This window comes from Ctenocephalides felis, unplaced genomic scaffold (assembly GCF_003426905.1).
Source record: "Ctenocephalides felis isolate EL2017-DRISC unplaced genomic scaffold, ASM342690v1 CF-g0.4_SCAFFOLD_03571, whole genome shotgun sequence".
Lineage (NCBI taxonomy): Eukaryota > Metazoa > Arthropoda > Insecta > Siphonaptera > Pulicidae > Ctenocephalides > Ctenocephalides felis.
The window spans coordinates 40,942,179-40,966,012 of NW_020539725.1; the positions used below are offsets into that span (position 1 = coordinate 40,942,179).

At 29.5% G+C, this 23,834-nt stretch overlaps 1 protein-coding gene across 1 annotated transcript; it reads left to right on the plus strand.

Moving 5' to 3' along the window:
• Nucleotides 1-654: 654 nt before the first annotated feature.
• On the plus strand, nucleotides 655-20,990 carry LOC113386050 (forkhead box protein F1-like). The gene is made up of 3 exons (XM_026623859.1): nucleotides 655-1,510; nucleotides 15,096-15,278; nucleotides 20,629-20,990. Exons 1-3 carry the CDS (start codon nucleotides 655-657, stop codon nucleotides 20,988-20,990), a joined length of 1,401 nt encoding a protein of 466 aa, XP_026479644.1.
• Nucleotides 20,991-23,834: the final 2,844 nt, after the last annotated feature.

A 23,834-nucleotide genomic window follows, 5' to 3' on the forward strand; every position in this document is an offset into this window, starting at 1 on the left:
GATATATCGCCTTTATAAATTTGTTCATCTTTTAATAGAAGGAAATGATTTTATGAGATATTTAAACAATCATTTAATAATTGTTATGTGTTAAGTAAATGTCAATATGATTTCAGAAAAAAATCACATAAAACAATACAATAGTTTAAATTAAAATGTACGTGATAAAGCTTGTATTAAAATTAATTTCAACAAAAAACAAGTACAAGCTATTCAAATTCAGTTTATACAAATACAATTTACGGCACAGCGATAATAAAAGTACTTAATTATTGTTCCTAATTAAGCATATAAATCTGTATTGGGTTTCGATACACCTTATATATAAAATGCTTAATGAAAATTCGTCCCTGTTTATTAAATCTTAGGATACCACGATCCATTTCACGAAACATAGAGCTTTTATTGGTCGATGTTCGGTCTTCGCGCCGCCTTCTGTGTGCTTTTGCGGGACGAATTCCTTCGTCAAGAGGGGCGCCAAGTCGCGTAATGAAACACGCGTAAAAAATCAGAGCAGTCTTCAAGCGAACCCGGCACGTTTTGGTCCCACACATTGGGCTTGTTTACATAAATGTTTTTTTTCGTATGTGAATAAAGTATTAAGATTTTTTGTTACTACAAACTTTTCTGAGTGATTCAGTTATTTTGTGAAAAATGATGAAACAAGAAACAACACAAGATTTAATGACAAATTCTGCTACCGGTGTTAACCAATTAGCCCAACAAATGAGTCAACATTTGAACGTTTGTCAGGAGAAACCATCATCCGCGGCCGCTGATACGACGGTACAACAACAACCTAAAAAAAATGCTGCTTCGGGAGCAAGAAGGCAAGAGAAACCGCCATATTCATATATAGCATTAATTGTCATGGCTATCCAGAGTAGTCCAACTAAAAGGTTAACTTTGAGTGAAATTTATCAATTCCTTCAGCAACGATTTCCATTCTTTCGAGGTACTTACAACGGCTGGAAAAACTCAGTTCGACATAACTTAAGTTTAAATGAATGTTTCATAAAGCTTCCTAAAGGCTTAGGAAGACCAGGTAAAGGCCATTATTGGATGATAGATGAACGTAGTGAACATATGTTCGAAGAAGGCAGCTATAGGAGAAGACCGCGAGGGTTTAGACGAAAATGTCAAATGAAGCCTCAGTATTCTCATCCACATTTAACACCAAGTGGATTTTATACCGCTCCACCTTATGATCAAAGTTTAGTGTCAGCCGCAACTGCCGTCGGTCAGGACTATCAAAATTGTGGGGGCTACCCTCAGCAAATGTATCAGCCTTATAATGATTATCAAAGCCACGCTTATGGACAAACAGCAGATTCCTGGACGAGTACGCCTTTTTCAATGGATACTACGTTTGTGAAACAGTCAACCAGTCCGATTCCCCAGCAAGATCAGCATAATATTTCTGCGACATCTACTATGTCCACTGGACATCACACACCACCTATGATGGACCCATTTTCATACACTGGAGCATATTCCACGACAAATCACGGTAAAACTTAAAACTTTCTCATAATTAGATTTTCAATTTAAAATTATGATATTATAAATTGCGTGGAATTCATAGATAAACAAGAATATATTTGAATTTAAATATATATAAATTAGTGCTGAATATAAATATTCATCACAAAGCAATTTTATTAACTGCTTTATGTTACCTGTTCTCATTAGATATTTTATCGAAATTCAAGAAATTGAAAATTGAATCAAAATTAATTAACTATTTGATAAATATTAAACAATATTTTTTATAACATGATCATTACTTAATGCTTTACTTATATAGAAAAAATTAAAAACATATTTTTCTAATTCTATGTATTAGAATTAGAACTTGTTTTGATTTGATTCATAAAGATAATATTCAAATTTAAAAATTGAAGTCAAATCTAAATTCGAAAAATAATGCTATTTAGAAGACCTGCTCAGACAACACTTTCCATATTAAATTTTTGTATTTCAAGTATTTCAAATGCGTATGTACTGGACTTCTATCAAAAACACGTCGGAAGACAATTTTTTAATAATTATCATAACTCCCATTTCTAAATCTGCATCTCGCTATGTCTTCTATTTACACCCCAAACCTGCACCTAATAGCGTAATAGGCTATGCTAAATTTGTACAGTATTACTGAATTTAGATAATGGATATATATTACATCCTACTTTAATCTGGTTACAATCACGCCACTAATTTCAAAATAAATGTTTGGGCTAAAAATAATTTTCGCAACGGAATCTCTCTGTCTGATATATTATTTCTGCTTTATTCTGAGTCTTTCTCAGTAACATGACGAATACTTAAACAATATTGAAATTACTAATCGGATGTGAATGCGGTTTGGAAAGCAACTATCTTCCGCACTTGCAAGAAATTAACACAAACATCCTTATTTTCATATGTGACATTTTTTGACCTTCGTTATAATATTTGTGAAACTATCAAATAAACAATGAATCGCAAAAACTGATTCGCGTGGGCGTGGATTTTTTAAAATAAATATTTTGAATATCTTACTATTTATAGTTATTTTTTCGTTAATTATGTTATTCGATACAATTTACTATATTAGCATTATATATTAATTAAAGGATAGAACGGTTAATACTCGTATAATGGCAATAATTTATAACTACTTCGCTTTATTTATTTTATTATTTTAATTTGTTTAATAAAATTGTTTTACTAATTTATTTCTAGAATTTCATACGAAACTTAATTGAATGAGATTAAATGACATTAATTCAATTTATTGTTTGTTTGTATGTAACAACAAATAATTTAATGGATGTACTTATGTAAATAATTTATGTTAGAAATTATATTTTATAGATAAAGTATAAAAAAGTATAGATATTTTATCGAGTCAGTCAGTTTATATTAATGTATGATAAATATACCCTGTTTATTATTAATCAGTAAATGAATATAAATTCTATAAATTAGAATAAAACTACAATCCAACAATTGTAATTTGGAAAAAAAATTTGGAAACCATATGGAACAATTGCACGTTTGTATTATTTACGCCTATAGGTAGAATTAGCCGTTGATAAAACTAACAACATAGATAAAATAATTCACCTTAAAAATCTAAACAAGCATTACTGAAACTATTAAACTTTTTCCCACATAAATTAAAGAAACCAAAGTTTGATTTAGAATCGATTCTCCTTTTTGGGATTTGTCAAATGTTTGCAAATGTGTACATGAGGCATTAAAGTACTGTTTTCGAAACTACATCCTATATGTTACTTATTCAAAAGAATCTTATCATAATTGCAATTTTATAGATTTTAGATATATTTCGTATCAAAACAATTCTCCCGAAATTTTGAAATAGACATTGGCAAGATTGAAATTAGAACAACTTGTATTTTTAAATGACTAAAAAGGATTTTTTTGCGAATATGTTTAAATGTTTTTACGACTTGTCTACCGGGTGTTTGCAAGCCAAAACATCGGCGCCGAGTAGTTAGCGAATTCTTGGGAGGTCGATGCAACAAGTTCATCGCAATAACTCTGACCACTGCATCCGTACACAACCTTTATTGTAATCTATTTATAAACAAAATATCTCGCGATTTTCATATTTTTAGTTTTATTATTATGTTAATAGAGAAGTAAATTCAATTCGTATTTTAAAGTGACTCAATTTCAGACATTCTTCAATGTGCTAGAGGATTCGATGATAAAACCATAGGTTGTAAAATATAAAAGCAAAAATTGACGATCTTAAGTCTAAAAGTTTATTAACAATATTTGGTGAAATATCGTAATCTTTTGATCAATTCAAATGATCAATTCAAATCGAAATGATTGAAAATTAACGATCTTGAGTCTAAAACTTAAGTAACAATATTCAATGAAATACCGTAATCTTTTTGATGTCCCATATTCTCATTATAGAATATAAAAGTACCCAAATCGAAATGATTGAAAATTGATGATCTTGAGTGTAAAACTTTAGTAACAATATTTGATGAAATGCCGTAATCTTTTTGATGTCCCATTTATAATATCATTGATATTCTCATTATAGAATATAAAAGTACCCAAATCGAAATGATTGAAAATTGATTATCTTGAGTCTAAATCTTTAGTAACAATATTTGATAAAACGCCGTAATCTTTCTGATGTCCCATTTATCGTCGATATTCTCATTATAGAATATAAAAGTACCCAAATCGAAATGATTGAAAACTGACGATCTTGAGTCTAAAATTTTAGAAACAATATTTTATGAAATACCGTAATATTTTTGATGTCCCATTTATCATTGAATAGAATATAAAAGCACCCAAAGAAAAAAATTTCAGAAAAGCTTTTAAACTTTTTACAAATTTCTGCAAATCAATTGATATACAGGACCTCAACTTTTAAAGATGCTCTAGTCTAAACGAAGACTTAATATCAAGTTTCATAAAATCAAGACACAAAATTATTTTAGCATTCCTTCATTTGTATTTTATATATTGGTTGTTTTGTTATTACTGAAAATTGTGAATTGCATATCTAATACATCTATGCTCATAGAACCGACACAATAGTTTTCATAAGCATAAATTGATTCATTAAGGAAACTCAAAATTAATATCCCTTAAATTATAACTAAGAAATTTATCATATAACATCATAACATAATTATATGATGAGGTCATTTGATCAGAATAAAGTTTCTTAATTTCTAGTAGAGTTAAAATTTAAATTAGTTTCTAAAACTAACAAAAAGTATATGGTTTGCGATTTTTTCGACGGTGGAATATTTTATTCAAAAATATAATGTTGGGCTCGCGATATGACACTTGGTTTAAGTCTGAATCAATCAAATCACCAATCAGATTTCTAAATGAACCTAATAATTCATCCTTTTAGTCATACATGTTTTACTAGAATGTTAAACTACTAAATGCATCTAGAATAGATGTGTATAATTTACATTTTCAAATAATAGAATTTATATTACAATGTATTAAAAAAAATATTTCTGTATACTACTGATCAAAAAACTGAGTCATATGCGTTTTTATATTTTTAAAAATTCATTATGAAAAACAAAAAATATTTAAAAAAATCAGGCCTCAAATATATTCTTGAAGCACCTTGATGAGGTAGTATTTATTTCTCTCACGAGTTTGTTACTTAAGATTATGTATATCTAACAATAAGTAAAAGCTCACGAGAGAAATAACTTGCTAACTTGTTAGAATTGCACTAGAATTGCATATTAATTAATTTTAATTAAGAAAATATTAATTGCTAAATGCAATTCTTTATCCCAGAACTTTTATTACGGATCGCTGCCTCATGTAGATTTCAAAATATTCGAAAAAGATATGCATTCGACTCGCGGCACACGTACACTATGATATTTAACCATGTTTTAATATTTTCAACATGATACTATTTCTATTATGTGCATTCATAAAACAGACTGTAATATATATCATAAAAAGTCTAACCTTTATTACTGGTACGATGCACCTTATTTGCTTCTGCGGTTCTGCATTGAGCGTGTAGACGCCTTTGTGTATGCAGCTTCCACCCTGCGGAACACGTGTGGTAAAACCACAAACACAACTTATGCATCCATCGCCTCGATCAAAGCGGATTCAGATAGCTTTCACTTGGGCGGGCTTGTTACGTGATGGGACTGAAATGATAGATAGATTTAAACTAATTGCACAATTAATGGTTAAAATTACAAAAAAATAATTTATCCAGTGGTAATAATCCACATATCCAGGGCCGTATTTAGAAATTTGGCGCCCCGGGGCACTGACAAAAATGCCGCCCCATCCCTGAAATTTTACAAACTTTCGAACTTTTTTTTAAAGCAATCGCGCTGCTTCAGCTGCGAGGGACAAAATATAGAAGCGCGTAAGCGCCGCGTCGCAGTCTATCGGATAAACAATGTTACAGAACTTATATAAATGTAAACAAAATTTATACTTATTATTATAATATCTTTAAAATATCTGATAATTTAATGTGCACATATCTTATGATCACTTTTGTCCGCCAAATGTTTCTTTTCCAAATTTTTTTTTGGATCATCGAAACCGCTAAACCTCACCCCACAAATTACTTATTCTGTAACTTATTCTATAAATTTTTTTGAATGATATTGGACGCTTTTTTTCTCAAAAACTGAATTATCATTTTTGGCATTTTGGCCCGTATCTTCAAAACGATTGGACCTGCCTTAGCCAATAACTAATCAGCACCTTTCCTTATCAATAGGAATTGAATCATTTAAATCGGTTGATCCGTGTTCTCGAAATCGACTTGAATAATTAAAAAATATTAGATTTATGTATTGATAGGGAGACGTGCTGATTACCTTTTGGTACAGGCAATTACGAAAAATGGTAATTGAGTTTCGGTATTTCTTCTCTTCTTTGCAAAAAGTTCATAATTTTCGAAAATTTCAAAAGATATAAAATGCGTTTTAGAAGTCTTTTTTTTCATTTTTCAATAAAATTTAAAGCTCTTTATAAAATGTAATTTTCAGTACGGGATGTTTTAGTAATTTGTCTTAAGGCACTGCCATGAGTTTAAATTTTTTTTCGACGCTATAAGCTTGGAAGTGGACAAATATGTCATTTTAAGAAAGCTCGAGAACTGAAGAACATATTTTTCTTAAACTTTCAGCTTGTTTATGAATCTTTATATTAGCCAAATTGCCAAATTTGATAACTTATTAACCATTTTGATAATTTACATTAGGAGAGGGAGGCAAGGCAAAAAAATAAATTTTAGTTATCGTTTATTTCAACCCAAATTTTTATGCCTCGTATTATATTTTGTTAATTATATTTTTTGAAATAAAAAATGTTGTTAAAAACAGTTGATTATATTGTATAAAATTTTTTCTCACTATCCAAATTTTGCCGCCCCCCAAAATTTGCCGCCCTGGGCAGTAGCCCCGATTGCCCCTACTGTAAATCCAGCACTGCACATATCTATCGAAATTGTAAAACACTAATTGTAAGTTCAAATGGCATTTCGCTTTAAGGAATTTTACTTGAACTCTAAAAATTGCTTGAAAATATTTGTGTTCATATTTTTAAACAGTCAATTATGAAAAAACGATCTTATGATACGTAAATCAATTCTATTCTTAACTGATGTCTTGTAGATCAACGAGAAAAAAATTAAAGTATTACATTGAAAATTACGATGATACAGATGATTTTTATATAAGGTCAGTTAACTTTGTCAATAATTGAAGTTTATCGAATAATTATAAAGCTCCTAAAATATTTAATTTTTGAAGCTTTTAAAATCATATTCTAGAGTGGGTTAGACTCTAACCCATAGACCTTATAATACATAAGATCTATGCTAGGTTTAACCACTAATCTACGGCGGAGCCCTCTAGAATATAATTTTATAGAATAAAAATTTAATATTGGCTCTAATAATGCTCTAACCGCTAGAGCCATTGGATTTCAATCAGATAGAAATCGAAATCAGATTCGTTATCAGTGACATAGGTCTTTACTTGAAAATATAGATAGCAATATACTTCCAAGTGAAAATATCTCTTACCCCATTGCATTGCATTGCTGAATTAATAAAAAATTCATCAGTATTTTATTACATAGAGAGGCGACAATTGTTTGGGTTGTTATCTATAAAACCGACTTAGTTAGGAGGCGTCCATTAATCACGTTTAGGGGAAGGGGGGGTTTGGAAAAAAATCACGAAATATCACTTTGGGGAGGGAGGGGTATAGTAAGATATCACGTGTATTTATTTTTTTTAACTACTTTTTATAAAAAAGTTCAAACATTTTCAAAAAAAAAATCAGAAATGTTAGTTTTTTCACGTAACTAAAAATACACGCGTTGTTTGGTCGGGGAGGGGTGGTAATTTTGAATATCAACCATATGTCACCAAGGAAGAGGGGAGGTCCAAAAAAGCTTAAAAGCTCGCTCACGTGATTAATGGACGCCCCCTTATGTCTCAAAATAAAGTAGCGAATTATCTATCATTTCAAAAGTTTATAAAGCCTTTAAGTTTCGATCGCTGTTTAAATAATATATAAAAAAATCTATAAGTTTGTGTGAAGATAACTTCTACTAATAGTTATAAGTTCGCGAACCAATAGCTTCCCTATTCTAGTTTTGATATATTTTTATCAGAAAGCTTTCAGGTTTTAATTGTGACGATATTTTAAGTTTTCGCAGCAATGTCCAGAATTCTATATTCACTTGAAAACATAATTATGATTTATATTTTCTCTTGAAAATATTTTTTATTTTTTATTTAATACGTATAGTATATAATAACAATCTGAATGCAATGTATTTAATAAGTTTTTGTGATACATTCTATTACGCATTAGAAATTAATTAATATTCTGTAATAGATGTCGTTCCAAAGAACGACATACTATATTATGGTAGTAGTTTCATACTATGAACTCCATAGGTCATTTTCTCTTTAATTAATCACTTGAAAACATAGTTATGATTTACTATTTTGAGTGTAATTGGATGCCATTACTGCGTATAAGGTTGCACAAAAATCTGTGTTTAACTCCGAATCTTGTGGTACCAATGCCGAGGCCTTATCAGCGCGCAACTACTCCCCGATACAGATATTCGTATCCAAAAGTCAAAGAATGTTCTGGGTGAAAGAATATTCTGAGCGTTCGACTTCCCACTTTTCATTGATAAAATGATTTGGTTATAAATATTATTATTAATATTTTGTTAAGAGAAGGATTTTTAATTTTGAATATATTGAATCAACCATTCTCGAGAGACTTTATTTGTTCATCACATCTTTGATAATTGATTATTTGCACAACATTGTCAATCTGTCTTCTATCAATCGACATTCTCCGCATCTGATTTGACAAACTGTCGGGTTCAAGAAATGTTTATAAGTTTTTCTGCCTCCATCAGCAGTCGGTTCCGTCACATGCAGGATGTGACGCCGTTTGCTCTCGATAAGAGATGGGAATTGTGGGCTCGACCGCTCGTCTCCGGATCGCGATGCAAAGTGATGTCATTCTTTGCGGGAAATTTGCGTACGTGACAGAACCATTGCAATTATTTGAATTTTACATTACATCCTTGACATAAAAAATATATGCTTGCAAAATAAAGAAAATCGTCTTCAAAACTAATTAACTGTTGGTAAATGGTAAATTTACTTATGCTTTTCAAGGATTGTATATTGAATATATTGAATTTTACTCTGATAATGTGGATATTCATACTACATTGTTCTGTAGCATATATAATAGTTTTTAAATATATACCGTATATCAATCAACAACTTCGCATACTTGATTCGTATAATTAATTGCAAATATTAATAAAAAATATTGAAGTAAATTAACGTATTGTTTAACTTATTAAAATATTATATTCAATTGAATATAGATTTATATAAGAAATTATTTAATTCTAGATCCACTTGTGGATACAATAATTCTTGGTGATCTTAATATGATATTATATATATAAAGGCGAAAAACTGCAAGAAGTAATCATTGGAAAAAATATTGCAATTAAATGCGAAAAATTATTATTTTTATATTTTACTACTCACGTTCTTTCTATATTTGGATGCTGATATATTATTAATGCATTTAATATTATTCATGTCTCCTTTGATTTAATTTAATCGAAACATACTCTTCAAAGACATTGAAGTTTTGTGTACACCCACATTTATGCAAATATACAGAGTGTCCCAGACCTTGTTGTCAAGCCGAAACGGGGTGATACTATTGACCACAACTGTGCTGACAAAATTTAGAAAAAATATCTCACGTTGTTTGGAAATTATGAGCTTTTAAGTGGAACTTAGAGCTTTGAGAAAATTATGACCATTTTTAGTGATTGTGGTCAACTTTTATTAATTTTGTTTATTTAAACTTTGGAACCCTAACCGCGAATAACATTTCTAGAACCACAGTAAAAAATACTACAATTGCCCAAGTTTTCAAGAAATAAGACTTTTTGTTGAACTATGAATTTTAATTTTATTAAATTCGGTCGATTTTGAGGAGCCCTCCTACAAAAATGTACTAAAGTATGTTGGCAAGTTTCATCAAAAGTTGGCGAAATTCAGGTTGCAAAGTGGTAAAATATATTTTATTTTTAAAAGATTTCGAGTTAAGGTCAATACTGTCACCCCGTTTCGGCTTGATCTCAATGTATGGCACACCCTGCATATACAGTAAAACCTTGTTAAGATGATCATACTTAATACGATTTCTCGCGTATTATGCAACTTCAAGCCAGTCTTATGGCCCTATGCGACATATGGCCAATATATTTTGTTAATCTTATGCTTTCTCGCATAAGATGCCTGATTGATTGGGAAGGCAAAATTGAATTGGGAATTCCAATATGATAAGTAAGTCTATAAGTCATGTCCCGAATAAATCAAACGGTAGATGGACCGTGGTCTTAGCACGTTATTTATAGTCACTGCAAATGTCATAATTCATTCATCGTCTTTCTTTCGCTATTTATATTAGAGAGCGCGGTATAAATCTGATATAAAAGATATGCGACATTGATACGTTATGCGTGATGTTGATATAACTAAATGCAGTGTTATTGTTTAAATTTCGTACCTACGGTTATAGATGAGCAGCTAATTGCCCAAACAGAAAATAGAAAACGTTTTACGATCAATTTGCTCATTCTGATTAGCTAAACTCTGTAAAACGTATACATATACGCATTCAAAACAGTAAAACTTTACAAACTTGCTAAAAAATACAATACTTCATAATTTAGTAAAAAAGTTCAATATTGACGTTTGATTTACTATTTACGTACCTAGATATATATATAATTTTAATAAAATGACGTATTTTTGAGATTGTTCCTTAAACGTACGTACGAATCTTCTTCTTATGCAATGCTGAGTGGTTTAATGTTGCTTCTGTTAACTATTATTTAACACAAGTCGTTAAGGAAAGAACTCAGTTTTAAACTATTCTAAAAAGAAAATCATTGCTAAGAAACAATTGAATCATACTTATTAACTAGTTGGTATTGGTATTTTGCCTTGAGGTAAGTTACATGAACTTTCCGATATGATATATATATGAGATATATATATAATTTTAATAAAATGACGTATTTTTGAGATTGTTCCTTAAACGTACGAATCGTACTATATACAGTGGAGGACAAAAATTAATCAAAACGGAATTTACCAAAGAACAACAATTTTCAATAAATTAAAATCCGCATTAGCTGCTTGAACTATTAAATTATATTATAGTTATAAAATTTAATACTGATATTTAACTGGTTATGTATAATTAGCAATAACATATATAGAAAAAATCAATGTGATGACCACTGGATAAAATAATGAAAAACAATATATTTACCAGTAAAATAGCATTTACCCCATATATGCAGCACCAATAAAAAAATATCAATATTAAGAAATTGCAATAATAAATTTCATTACATAAAGAGACTGTTGTTTGTTTTGTTATATAGAGCCGACGTAGTTAATTATGTCTCAGAATTTATAGAGTATTATAATTATTATTTTTATAGAATTATCTATCATCTCAAAAGCTTATAAAGCACTTGAATTTTGATCGCTATTCTAATAATATATTAAAAAAAAATATAAGTTGATGTGAAGATTACTTTATCTAATGGTTATAATGGCTACCCTATTCTGGTTTTGATATATTTTTATTAAGACTTTTTTAGAAAGTTTTTTTTTTGTTTCGAATATATTGAATCAAACATTCTCGAGAAACTGTAAATTTCATTTATTATATAAATTATACAAATATTCATAATTTTTTTTTAAATATAAGCTTCATTATCTTTTTTTCATGGGTATTCAATTTTCTGACACTTTCGGCAGACGCTAATTAATTTAAATAAGATAACCTTCGAAAATTGGGGTAAAATTTAGAATGGCTATTAGTCAAGTTTAGTAAATAAAAAATTGAGTAATATCCGATATACGAATTTCTTAAAAAATACTTCTTAATGTTTATTGTGTATAAAGCATGATTGATACATATCTTTAGAATTCAATATTCCATATGGCTGTCCCCAAATTTTAAAATTGTATCAAGATTTTTGAGGATACGTAGACGAAATCAGTAAAATATCGAAATGGTTCCTAGCCTGGGATGATTTCCTTTATTGGGATGTTTGATCGAAATAATAATGTAGAGTTGAGAATTATCACCAGAGGTCTCACTAATATTTCATTGTAAATCGAGAATGCACGGCGTCTCTTTTGTTTAGACTTTGTTGCATCCTTTTATCTGGATTGCGAGGTCAACCGACCAGGCGGCCAGATAAAAACAAATGCATCGTTTGCGCTGAAGGTAATATGAAGATAAAATTTTGAGAAGATTTTTAAAAGTATTGGAAACTAGTGGCGATAGGCCTTGCACGTTAAGGCAAATCGCCAACAAACATGAGATATGAATCGAAATCCCAGAAATTCATTTTTTTTTAAATAATTCAATATGACTTCAAAGTTGAAACTAATTTACAAGTTTTGAAATATTATTTGTAAAAAAGCATTTGATATTATTAAAAATATTACGAAGAGAATCTTTGTGATCCAAAATTTAAAATAAATATATATTAGTAGAGCAAATTTGTTCTTAACTTCTTGAAGAAGAAGTTCATGTTTACGACATAAAGTCTTATTTGTGTTTTCTCAACGTTTCAAGTCATTGAGGGGGCGTCCATTAATCACGTAATTTTTTAGGGGTTTGATAAAAAATCACAATATATCACGTGGAGAAGGAAGGGGTATAGTAAGATATCACGTGTATTTATTATTTAACTAGTTTTTATAAAAAAGTTCAAACATTAAAAAAAAAAAAAAAATCGTACTGTTTTTTCACGTAACTAAAAATACACGTGATGTTTGATGGGGGAGGGGGGGGGGTCTTAATTTCAAATATCACCATGGATCACCAAGGGGAAGTAGGGTCTAAAAATCCTTAAAAACTCGCTCACGGGATTAATGAACGCCCCCTGAAGTGAATTGAAATAATCTAATCGAACATCTTAAAATACTAGAAAGTCTACAAAACCTGTTTAAATCATGGAACTTTAAAGTTTGAAATGATGGACTGCGATTTTAAGACATACTAACGTAATTGTGCATTTATAAGTCTGAAATATATCAATAAGAAATTGCATATTTATGAAAGCTTTATTTTCTAACTTAGCTGTTGAAAATAAACAAGAAAGTTACTACATACTTATTTTAAACTATAAGAGATGAGAAGATAATTATAAATAATATTCATTAATATTTTTTTTAGAACCCACTTCAACAATTAATAATGATGTGTTATAGACATTCAATTTTGCATTATATATCAATAATGTGCATTATTTATAATAAATTGCTGTCAAAAAAAACTATTTCCAACAAAAATCATTTTATCAACTAGTCAGTGATATGAAATTAGTTTTTTTTCCATTCTATTTTTTATCGCAATATGAAATTCAATCAATTTGTTCACAACTATATCTTTCGAAGCCACATAGTTTTCCTCCGCAACATTGTATGAAGATTCCGAAAATAACTTGAGCCTATTATATATGACGTACAGACAATATGAAAAATGAGTATTGTATTTCTTCTTATGCAATGCTGAGTGGTTTAATGTTGCTTCTGTTAACTATTATTTAACACAAGTCGTTAAGGAAAAAACTCAGTCCTAAACTATTCTAAAAAGAAAATCATTGCTAAGAAACAATTGAATCATACTTATTAAAAAATATCTCTTCCAAAATTTGAATAAATGGTTATTTGGGAAACTATATTAACATAAATTTCAACATATCTAATACAATTATCTCACTTAATATTGCTCATAAGTAATTTGTAATTAATACAGTCTAGTGAGCTATGTAGTATTCTCATTGCATAGTTTATTTTGAAAATATTCTCCCTTTTCTTTGTCCAAACAGTCAATGATAAAAAAATAAATGGTTCTTGGCCAGTACGTTCCCATGCACAAAACAATGTTGCTGGAGAGGACTTCAAGTGCTCAATTACTTGAAGTCAAAATAAGATAAAATATTATTGAATCGTTTGTGTCAATAATTAATATAATATTGTCGAAAGTGGCGGACATAGCTCATGTCCGACTCACATGCCAGAGTTCGTTGGTTCCTAATAAAATAATGAATTGTAATAACGAATCTGTATATGATAACATAGAATTGTAATTGAATAAGTTAGTATGTATGAGAAAAAAAAACAGTATCAAGCTAAAAAATTTGTCATAATTAGAAGAAGACGCAATAGCATTTGTAGAAAAATTAAGGAGATAAAAAGAAAGAAGAATGAGTAAAAATTAAGATAATGTAAAACGAATTAATAGAAGTAGTATTTTAAGTAAATGATGTCTTGAGTTAGAATTTGAAATGTTGAGTTAAAATTAATTAGAATTAGTAGTAAGAAAATGAATTAAAAAATAATGTTGAATAAATAAAGAAATGTTGTAGGTGGCTAAATGCTCCATGTAAGCGAGGCCAATATTTTTTTTTTTTTTTTAAAAAAGTATTATCATTTCTAACATAAGGATTTTTAAATTGAAGGAATGAAAATACTGCAAAAGCTAATAACATAATAATAATAAATAATTGAATCCAGTTCGAAGCAGTTTTTAATTAAGAGAAGTGAGTGAAGGTACTACAAGCAATGAACTCTTAGTTACATGTAAAAATATATCTATTTTGTGGGCTCGATGGAACTTTTAGCCATTTAAGATATTTTTATTTTTTACCCTTTTCTATTAAATGGGCATCTACAATGTTCTTTTAACATCCAAATCTATTCAAAGTTTCACATCATATTGCGTTTAACATTTTTCTTCATATTTTATTCAACGTTCTGCATGATATAGATTTTTGCATAGTTTTAATATTCCATTGCAACACATCACTCTATAAGTCCATAGGATGTATTGTAACTAATTATTAATTAACATTTCTGCAAATATATCTTAATATAATATTATATTTATTTATTAGTTTCTGTCTTAAATTTCAATCGTACTTTCTGTTTTTTTCAGGTGCCCCATCATTGACACCAAATGTGTCCTCCACGATGCCTCTGTACAAATCCTACGCAGCAATGACACCTTCTCCTTCGCTGCCTTCGCCATCCTCAACTTTGCCTACAACATTACCAGGAGGTCCAGTCACTTTAACCTCCAGCAATTCTATGACACCGATTAGTTCTTACTATGATCATCGTATCAAGTATGCGTAAAAAAGTGATTTATGATATTTATATAATAAATGTAATATATATATATTATTATAGTTAGTGATAAGGTATTTTAATAAATTCTCAAGAAGTGCTATAAAGTTAATCTGCTTTATACTTTTTTTATATAAAGCCAAATTTTATGTATTACTATATTTAAATTTATGATTATTATTATTTTAAATTTAACTTAATTTTCAGCATGATTTGAACTAAAAGCTTTACTTTTCTATAATTTGGATAAACGATATTAATTACGAAATTTTATTAATGTAGATGATGCAAAGTATTTCGTTGAAATTGAAAATGAAATCTCATTTAGCCTTTTGTTTTTGGTTTTGAAACATTACATAGTATTCGTAATTGATACAGTTTTTTAACTAATATAAAAAAATACCAAAAATCAAGCTTTCACATTATAGGCTATGTATTTATTCTTAAAACTATATCAATAATACTTACATTTAAGTTATATAGTAAAAATATTATTGATAACTGCGTGTAAATATTTCTTGTTACATATTTATATTATATTTATCTTTCATTAATTTTTCAAATGTTATGGTTGTTGAAATGTTTAATAATAATCTGAGTGTGTTTTTCTGTGTGTTTCAAATGGCTCAATGGCAATAAATGTGACCTTCAAATACGTAATTATTGCTTTAGTTAAATTATACTTTTTTAGTAATTAAGTTTTCATAAAGGTCATACGATTGCATAAATAAGTGCCAAATTCATAAGCATTTTGTCAAAATATTCATACTAATCTTCAGATATGCCAAAGGCGCCTTCTTGAAATTAAAATGAAATTTTGTAAGCCTAACTACAAAAGCAAAACGTAATTTGTTTTGATCCATCATTATAATTGGTGTAAATATTATGCCATTTAAGATTTTATAAATATAGAAAACAAAATTAATTTAACCGTAACTAATCGTTTTTTCACTTTATTGACGCTTTATTATTAATTTTTGCAACATAATTTTTAATAATTTTATTACTAACAAATAATTTTTATACTTATATACATATCTAAGCTTTAAACAAATTGGCCTATATGATAGATATATATTTATTAGAGTTAGCATATTGTGCCTTATGATATGACTGACCATGAAATGAAATATAAATATAATTATAGTAGTATAATTAAGTTTAATTTTAAATAATGCAGCTAATAATAAGTAATTAGCGTTTTACATCTATCACACCAAAGAATAATTAAGATTTACTATATAACGTACAATATTTATTATGTTATTTAAAATAGTTTAGAACGATAAATAAAATGATATGCTAGGCTTTATGATAGTTTATAAACTTAAGTAATGTTCGTGTACATATAGGAACATAAAAGGCACCAAAAATAATTTTAAGTATCTATGCTTACATATTTGTACTCTTGGAAATATATGAAGTAATATGATTCAAATTATCTTTTCTTCCTTATGAAAATGTTTTTTTCAGGAGTAATCAAATATTATAAAAAACGTTTTTTTTGTTTGGCGTAGATTCAAAACAGCAATTAAAAGTTATTACAAAAAATGAAAATACCATCCATCGTTTTTGTGATTAAATAACTTTTTCAAAACAGTAATCGGAATTTTAGTATTCTATAAGATGTTCTGATGATATTATTTTCTGATTATTGACATGACATGATTTTTCTTTTGCAATTCTACATACACTGAAAACATAGGCGAAGATAAAATAATATTTTTTTAAATTGTTCCAATTTTTATTGGTTCCAACTGTGATTCATATTCGCATTTATATTAATTGTTCATTGTCGAAATTAACTTACTATTTTATTTAGTTCAGTACAACTTTCAAGAAAAATAAAATAATTTTGTTAAAAATCTATAACTATTTTTCAAGCAAAAAAAATTCAATAAAGAATATTTTTAGTCTAGCAAATATATTTAGTCCAAAGCTCGCAAATAATTTTTTAATAAAATTTTAAAAATTATATCATTGAAAATGTTTGTTAAAGGGCTTTTCAATAATTATTTTTTATATTTTGAAAATTTAGAATTTTTCGATTAGAATCAAGGAATAAAATTTATTAATATGTTTTCCTTAACAAATTTAATTTTTCCTTATTGAACAAGTTGAAATTGGAAATTATTTTAAATAGTCACTGAACAAAAATAATTTAAAAAGCCAGACTTCGACTGGAAATTGACTAAAAAATATAATCAGAAATAGCCTTACTAGTCAACTCTGTATAATAAACTAGAAAGAATGATGAAAAGACTAAATTTTGGTCCTGCACCTGTAACCTTTAATAATGTGTCTATAAAAGTCCGGTATATAAGATTTAACTGGCTTGCACGTAATAGATCAATAGATAGATCATTCCCGTTCATCATCTTTTATTTATTACGTCCTGTCGTGTGAAAAAGCTATAAAAAAGTAACAGTATGTGAGTCACAGCCTTCTCGAAAAATTCAATAAAAATCATAGCACCCGTAATGTAGGCGTGTTGTACGATCAAAAAACGTGAATAGTTCAAAAAAAGGGTAATGACAATTTAATTTTAGATTTTAGACCATCGTGTTTCATTTTATTATTATTTTAACGTTAAACGTATACACAGCAGTACTCTTGTAGCGAACTAATTTAGTATTAATTGTAAACAAAGACGAAAACCACGGCCGTGCCAGCAGCTCATCCAATGTAAACAAATTCGGAAGCGGAACATCGAGATCAGGGAAGGTGCAATGATGGACCGAAATTCTAAAACATAATTACAATTAAGTTAATTTCCAGTATAAACATGGAAGGTTCAAATCAAATCATTAGTTAACTTATTGACCAATTACCTTTGGATGACAAGGTTTTTCTAAAGGTGAATTATACTTTTCCTCATCCTTATTTTGCGAACTAGAACATCTATATTCTCATGATTAAGGATTAAATGAAGCGTATGCTAATAATAATTCGATAGCAAATGAAACTTGTAGAAATATTATTAAAAAAACTTGAATGCTCAATAATTCGGCAAGATTCGATAAAAATCTGATTAGAATACCTTAACATTGATATTATTAACATAAAAAGAAATAGAAGTCAGAAAGTAAGCCTTTTTCAGTCAAAGTTGTCAAGTCGAGTCGAGACAAAGATGGGATAATACATAAACATTGCTTATACATTATATCTTTTCAAATGTATCTTGCTATTTTTTTAAAAATACTTACGCTGAACTAATTTCAAATTTCAAATTAAAGAAATATGAAGTAATATTTTGACAAAATATGCTTATATATGCATTGCTAATACTGATAAATTTTCTATTGGTGACAGCAATGCCAGGTAAGGAATATTTTAACTTGGAAACATGTTGCTAGTTATATTTAATTGAAAACCGATGTCACTACAACTTGACATATTTTAAGTATTCAAAAAAATGCAGTATTTACACGTAAAATTTGTACATATATTTAAATCTATAAAATAATGTGATATTTGTTAGATAAAATATTATATTATTGGCATGATCCCCTTTCTAATACTGAAACTGAGTTAAAGATTTAATGAAACAATCAAAAAATTTTTTTGATATATTGTTTCATATGATTATCAGTTATGTAGTAATATTTACATTACGTTTACCAAGTTTTTAAATTTTCAACTCCGTTGAATTAAGTTTAATGCTTAATAGGCTATTGCATTTCCAGAGAACAATATTATTTACTTATTAAGGAAGTCTTACTTAATCTTACTTAAATTTAAGTTTTATTTAGAAGTAAGTAAAATATATTATAGATAAACGAAGCTTTTTGATCAATTCATGTTTTACTTCCCTGTAGTGATATATGGAGATCGTACTATACTAACCAGACTTCGAAGGAATAAGAAACGTGAACCAGGATTGCTCTTACCAATTTCAGTATTTTATGATATCTAATTGTATTGTACTAAACAAAATTATTAATTAATCGATTATATTGTAAAAAAAAAGAACTAAAACAAAAGTAGCATAGATCATTCGAAAATAAATTCAAAATCACTGAAAATTCAAATTACAAAAGTCAAATTCTCAATGGTCATATCAAGTTCTATACTTTATTGAACACATATGAAAAAACGAGAATATTACATTTAGGAGCATTCATTAACCATATGATCGATTCCTAAAAATTTTTGGAGCCCTTCTCCCCTTTTGGTGTTACATTACGTGTATTTTAGTATATAGAAAACATCACAAAATTTTTGGATTTGTTTTAAGTTCATATAAAAACAAAATAGACAAGATATCTCCTTGATTTTTTTGAAAATTTTGAATTTTTATGAATGATTGTGTCCATTCCATGTCGGTTGATCCATACTCTTGAAAATATAATATGTTTGACCGCCAAATGGTATGTTGTAATCTTATATTTTTGGACCTGCCTTTGGAAACCTTAATCAATTCTTCATTAAGTCTATACAAGTGAAATGTTTTTTTGAAGCATTCAAATTGGATGATCCGAATTTCAAAAACTTATTTTCCATTTTCTGCACTATTTGCACCGTATCTCCGAAACGGCTGGTCCAACTTTTGCCAACAACTAATCAGCACGTCTCCTTGTTAATAGAAATCGAATGCTATTTGAATAATTGAAATCGATTGATCCGTGCTCCCGAAAACGGAGACGAAAAATTGTATCCATACATTCGTACACACACCCCAATACCTTCATTTTTACCTCACATATATACCTCCATTTTTTCTAAGTTATGCCTAAATGTTAGGAAACCATCAAACGTAAAAATATGCAAAAAATTTCATTCTAGATTTTGGGACGATTTCTATAACTTACCTTACGGAAGGTTTAAAAATAATTAGAAACCTAATAATAAAAAAGAGTTTTAACCAAAAACTGATTCACCACAAGCATTGAGAAATTGGAGTGCAGATCAAGAGTAGTTTAGTTTATAGCTAAATGATTACAATAATCTCAACATCAAATCGATCTAAGAGTTATAGCCAATTATTTTCGGTTTGTAAATTAATTATAAAGTAGAACCTGCAGTTATATTTACGGCTCCCAAGAACCGGAATCTATAAGTAATGGCACTGTCTATCCTCAAGTCGTATCATTTGTTCTTTAGCAGCTACATTGCACAAAGTGCTCCGTTAGATACGCGCGACTCGTCGGATTCAGAGTGCTTCGTTCGACACCCCGTCTATTATCATTTGATGGCAGTATATTAGGCCATCTGAACTAATCGGACCATGCTCGAGATTAGAACCATACTTTATCGAAGGATCAAAATAACACCGAAAGTACAGCTGAAGCGAATTTTACTTTGTCATTTATGGTGATGAATTTTGTTTTTAATTTTTACAGCTGACATTCCCACCTCACTTGACACAGACATAGCGTCATTTGCTGACGATATTTGCATTCTTTCAAAACATGAAAATCCCACAACTGCTTCAGAGCAACTTCAACGTCACTTAACATCATTAGAAAAATGGTACAAACTGTGGAGGCTAGAGATCAATGGCCAGAAATCATCCCACATCACTTTTACACTCAAACACGAGACATGTCCACCTGTAACTGTGAATGAAATAGAAGTACCTCAGGTCGAACACGTAAAGTATCTGGACATGCATCTAGACCGCAAACTGAATTGGAAAATTCACATGAAAAAGAAAAGACAACAGCTTGAGGAAAAGTTACGAGAACATATGGTTAATGGGTAGGAGATCCCATCTTCCTGTAACAATAAACTACTGGTATACAAGTTGAACTTAAGCCGATTTGGACATATGGCATAGCTCTTGGGCACCACATCTAAAAGTAATGCTAACATCATTCAAAGGTTTCAGAACAAAGTTCTTAGGATCGCTTTAGGCGCCCCAAATATACCCCAACTGGCCCTATGTAGGACAGTTGTAAATATATTGTTGAATAAAAAAAAAAATTATGGTGATGATCTATCTATTAGTTTTCGAACTATTTATCGATATAATAATAATAAATCGTAGTCCATTTGAAGACAGGTCCATGGTGTGCGACCGCCACACATCAATGATTTCCTTTCCATCTCTTGCTTATTATTCCCACTACCATATATTTACCACTATTTACTCATTCATTCATTTTCCATACATCTCCTTCCATGTTTCCTTGTCCTGTGCTTCGGCTTTCAGTTCCCTGTATTTTCTCTTCTCGCATAAGTCATCAACCATCTGCATTCTTCGTCTTACCAATTTTCTATGCCATGTAGGAAGCATTCTTTTTGCAGAATGGTTGTTCCAATCCAGTTTTCTTTTCTTTAATGATTGTGCTCAGTGGTATTATTTTTTTGCCTACTCTTCTAAGCTTCATCTTTTTCTATTCTAAAACTATTTGTCGATAAAGAGCTTAAAATTTAAATAAAATCATCGAAATTTGGATATCTCAATACATCAACGAAGAAATTAGATATAAAAGCGCGACTGCTATTGCTATAATTCGGCGTTCTCGTGTCAATAAAACAATTAACATTCATTTCAAATCCTTCAAATAGAAACACTGCTGAATAGAATAAATATGGTTGTGCAATTTTTCGTTGATTGTCTTTTAATAATATTAATAAAACAATAATTATCTCAGTTTTACAACCTAAAAAGAGATAGCGTAACTATAACAACACGGAGATCGTGGCAAAATCTTTTGGTGGGGCTTCGTCAACAAAAATCGTCACGTTATCCTTAGTTTAATTGTAATAAACTTCAAAATTTTTTAGCGTACTCAATTAGTCGTTGAATAATAACAAACATTATTTAAGAGTGCGATAAAAATCCGACAGCTTTCAAACTTATTATAAAATTTTGTTCAATTTTTTTCATAATTATTTTAAAAATAATAAGCACTTTGGTATTCCAGGCAGTAAAGAAGTTTATTTTAATAATTCTTGTTAATTTTCGTTGAATGTGAGTGGCTAATTTAACCCGTCTTTTTGTATAATATATTTGATTTCAGATGATTATCAAGTAAGTGCGAAGATTCAATATAGATCTATTCTTTTTGAAAACCCAGGACAATTCTGGATGAAAGATCTATATCCTGAACAAATATTGCTTTTAAAAAAACCCGGGACACAAGGTGAAATCCGGGACTGTCCCGGCCAAACCGGGACGTATGATCACCTTAATATTAGTCATATATGTGCGACATGAAAAATAGTATTTTTCCGAAATTTTGTCAAAAAAAATGTTTTGGTACATTGTTTTCTTGATACATATTTAACTAAACTCTCTAATAAAGTTACCATGATCATACGAAATATTTTCTGTTATTATAGCAAATAAAGTGTTAAATATCTAGCAAAGAAATTGGCGCATTTCAGCATAAAATTTAAAATATTTTGAGCTCATTGCCTTCTGTGGCGAGATTCTTTTAAGTCGGGCGGCTCTCTTGGATCGGGGGCTTTTTTGAATCATAGCAATTTGCCACTTTATTACGCCATTGACAAACACATAATTTGTCCAAATTTGGGGTCAAGCTATTCAGAAATGTCTTGAATCGACGAGAAATCACAAAAGTAGTAAATTGGATTCTTTGGCAAAAACACAAACTTCTTCTTCGGGAAGTTAATAAAATGATAATAAGTATTTGATAGAAACCGATAGAAATTTGAAAGAACTAATATTGTCAACCAAAACTTTCATCATGCCCCTAGACAATATTAGAATATAATATAATCATATCATCATACCCACAAGGCTTGAGAGTATTATTTAAAAGATGAGTATAAATACAAGGTAAGAATGATAACATTCTAGATTCTCCCCCCACGAAGTAATGCCTAACGGCGGTTTCCGTAGAAAGCAGAGGCATTTTGAAAAACCCGGGACAAAACATCTAAAACCGGGACCAATACTGCTTTTAGAAAAAAAGCAAGGCGAAAAATTGGGACTGTCCTGGCCAATCCGGGACGTATGGTCACCTTACATTTCCTTTGCTATACAAAAAAACACGACTTGAGAGTCAACTATACCGCCCTGGTATAGTTTACTATACTAATACCGACTAAAACCTCCGCTTTGCCCTTGCCTCTGGTCACTACGGAAGCCTTCGTGGGGGGAGGATCTAGAATGTTATCATTCTTAACTTCATTTTATACTCATTTTTTGAATTTTAAATTTTTAAAGATGAGTATAAAATGAAGTTAAGAATGATAACATTCTAGATCCTCCCCCATTTTTTAAATTTTAAATTTTAAAAGATGAGTATAAAATGAAGTTAAGAATGATAACATTCTAGATCCTCTCCCATCTTTTAAATTTAAAATTTTAAAAGATGAGTATAAAATGAAGTTAAGAATGATAACATTCTAGATCCTCCCCCCCACGAAGTAATGCCTAACGGGGTTTCCGTGGGGACCAGAGGCAAGGGCAAAGCGGAGGTTTTAGTCGGTATTATACCCGGGCGGTATTGAGTCCGACATACCCATACAAAACACCAGTCTGGGATACATAAATGCATTTCCTTAAGGTGACCATATTTTGCATGAAATCCGGGATGGATTAGAATGTGTGTGAGGGCAGGGGGAGAGGGAT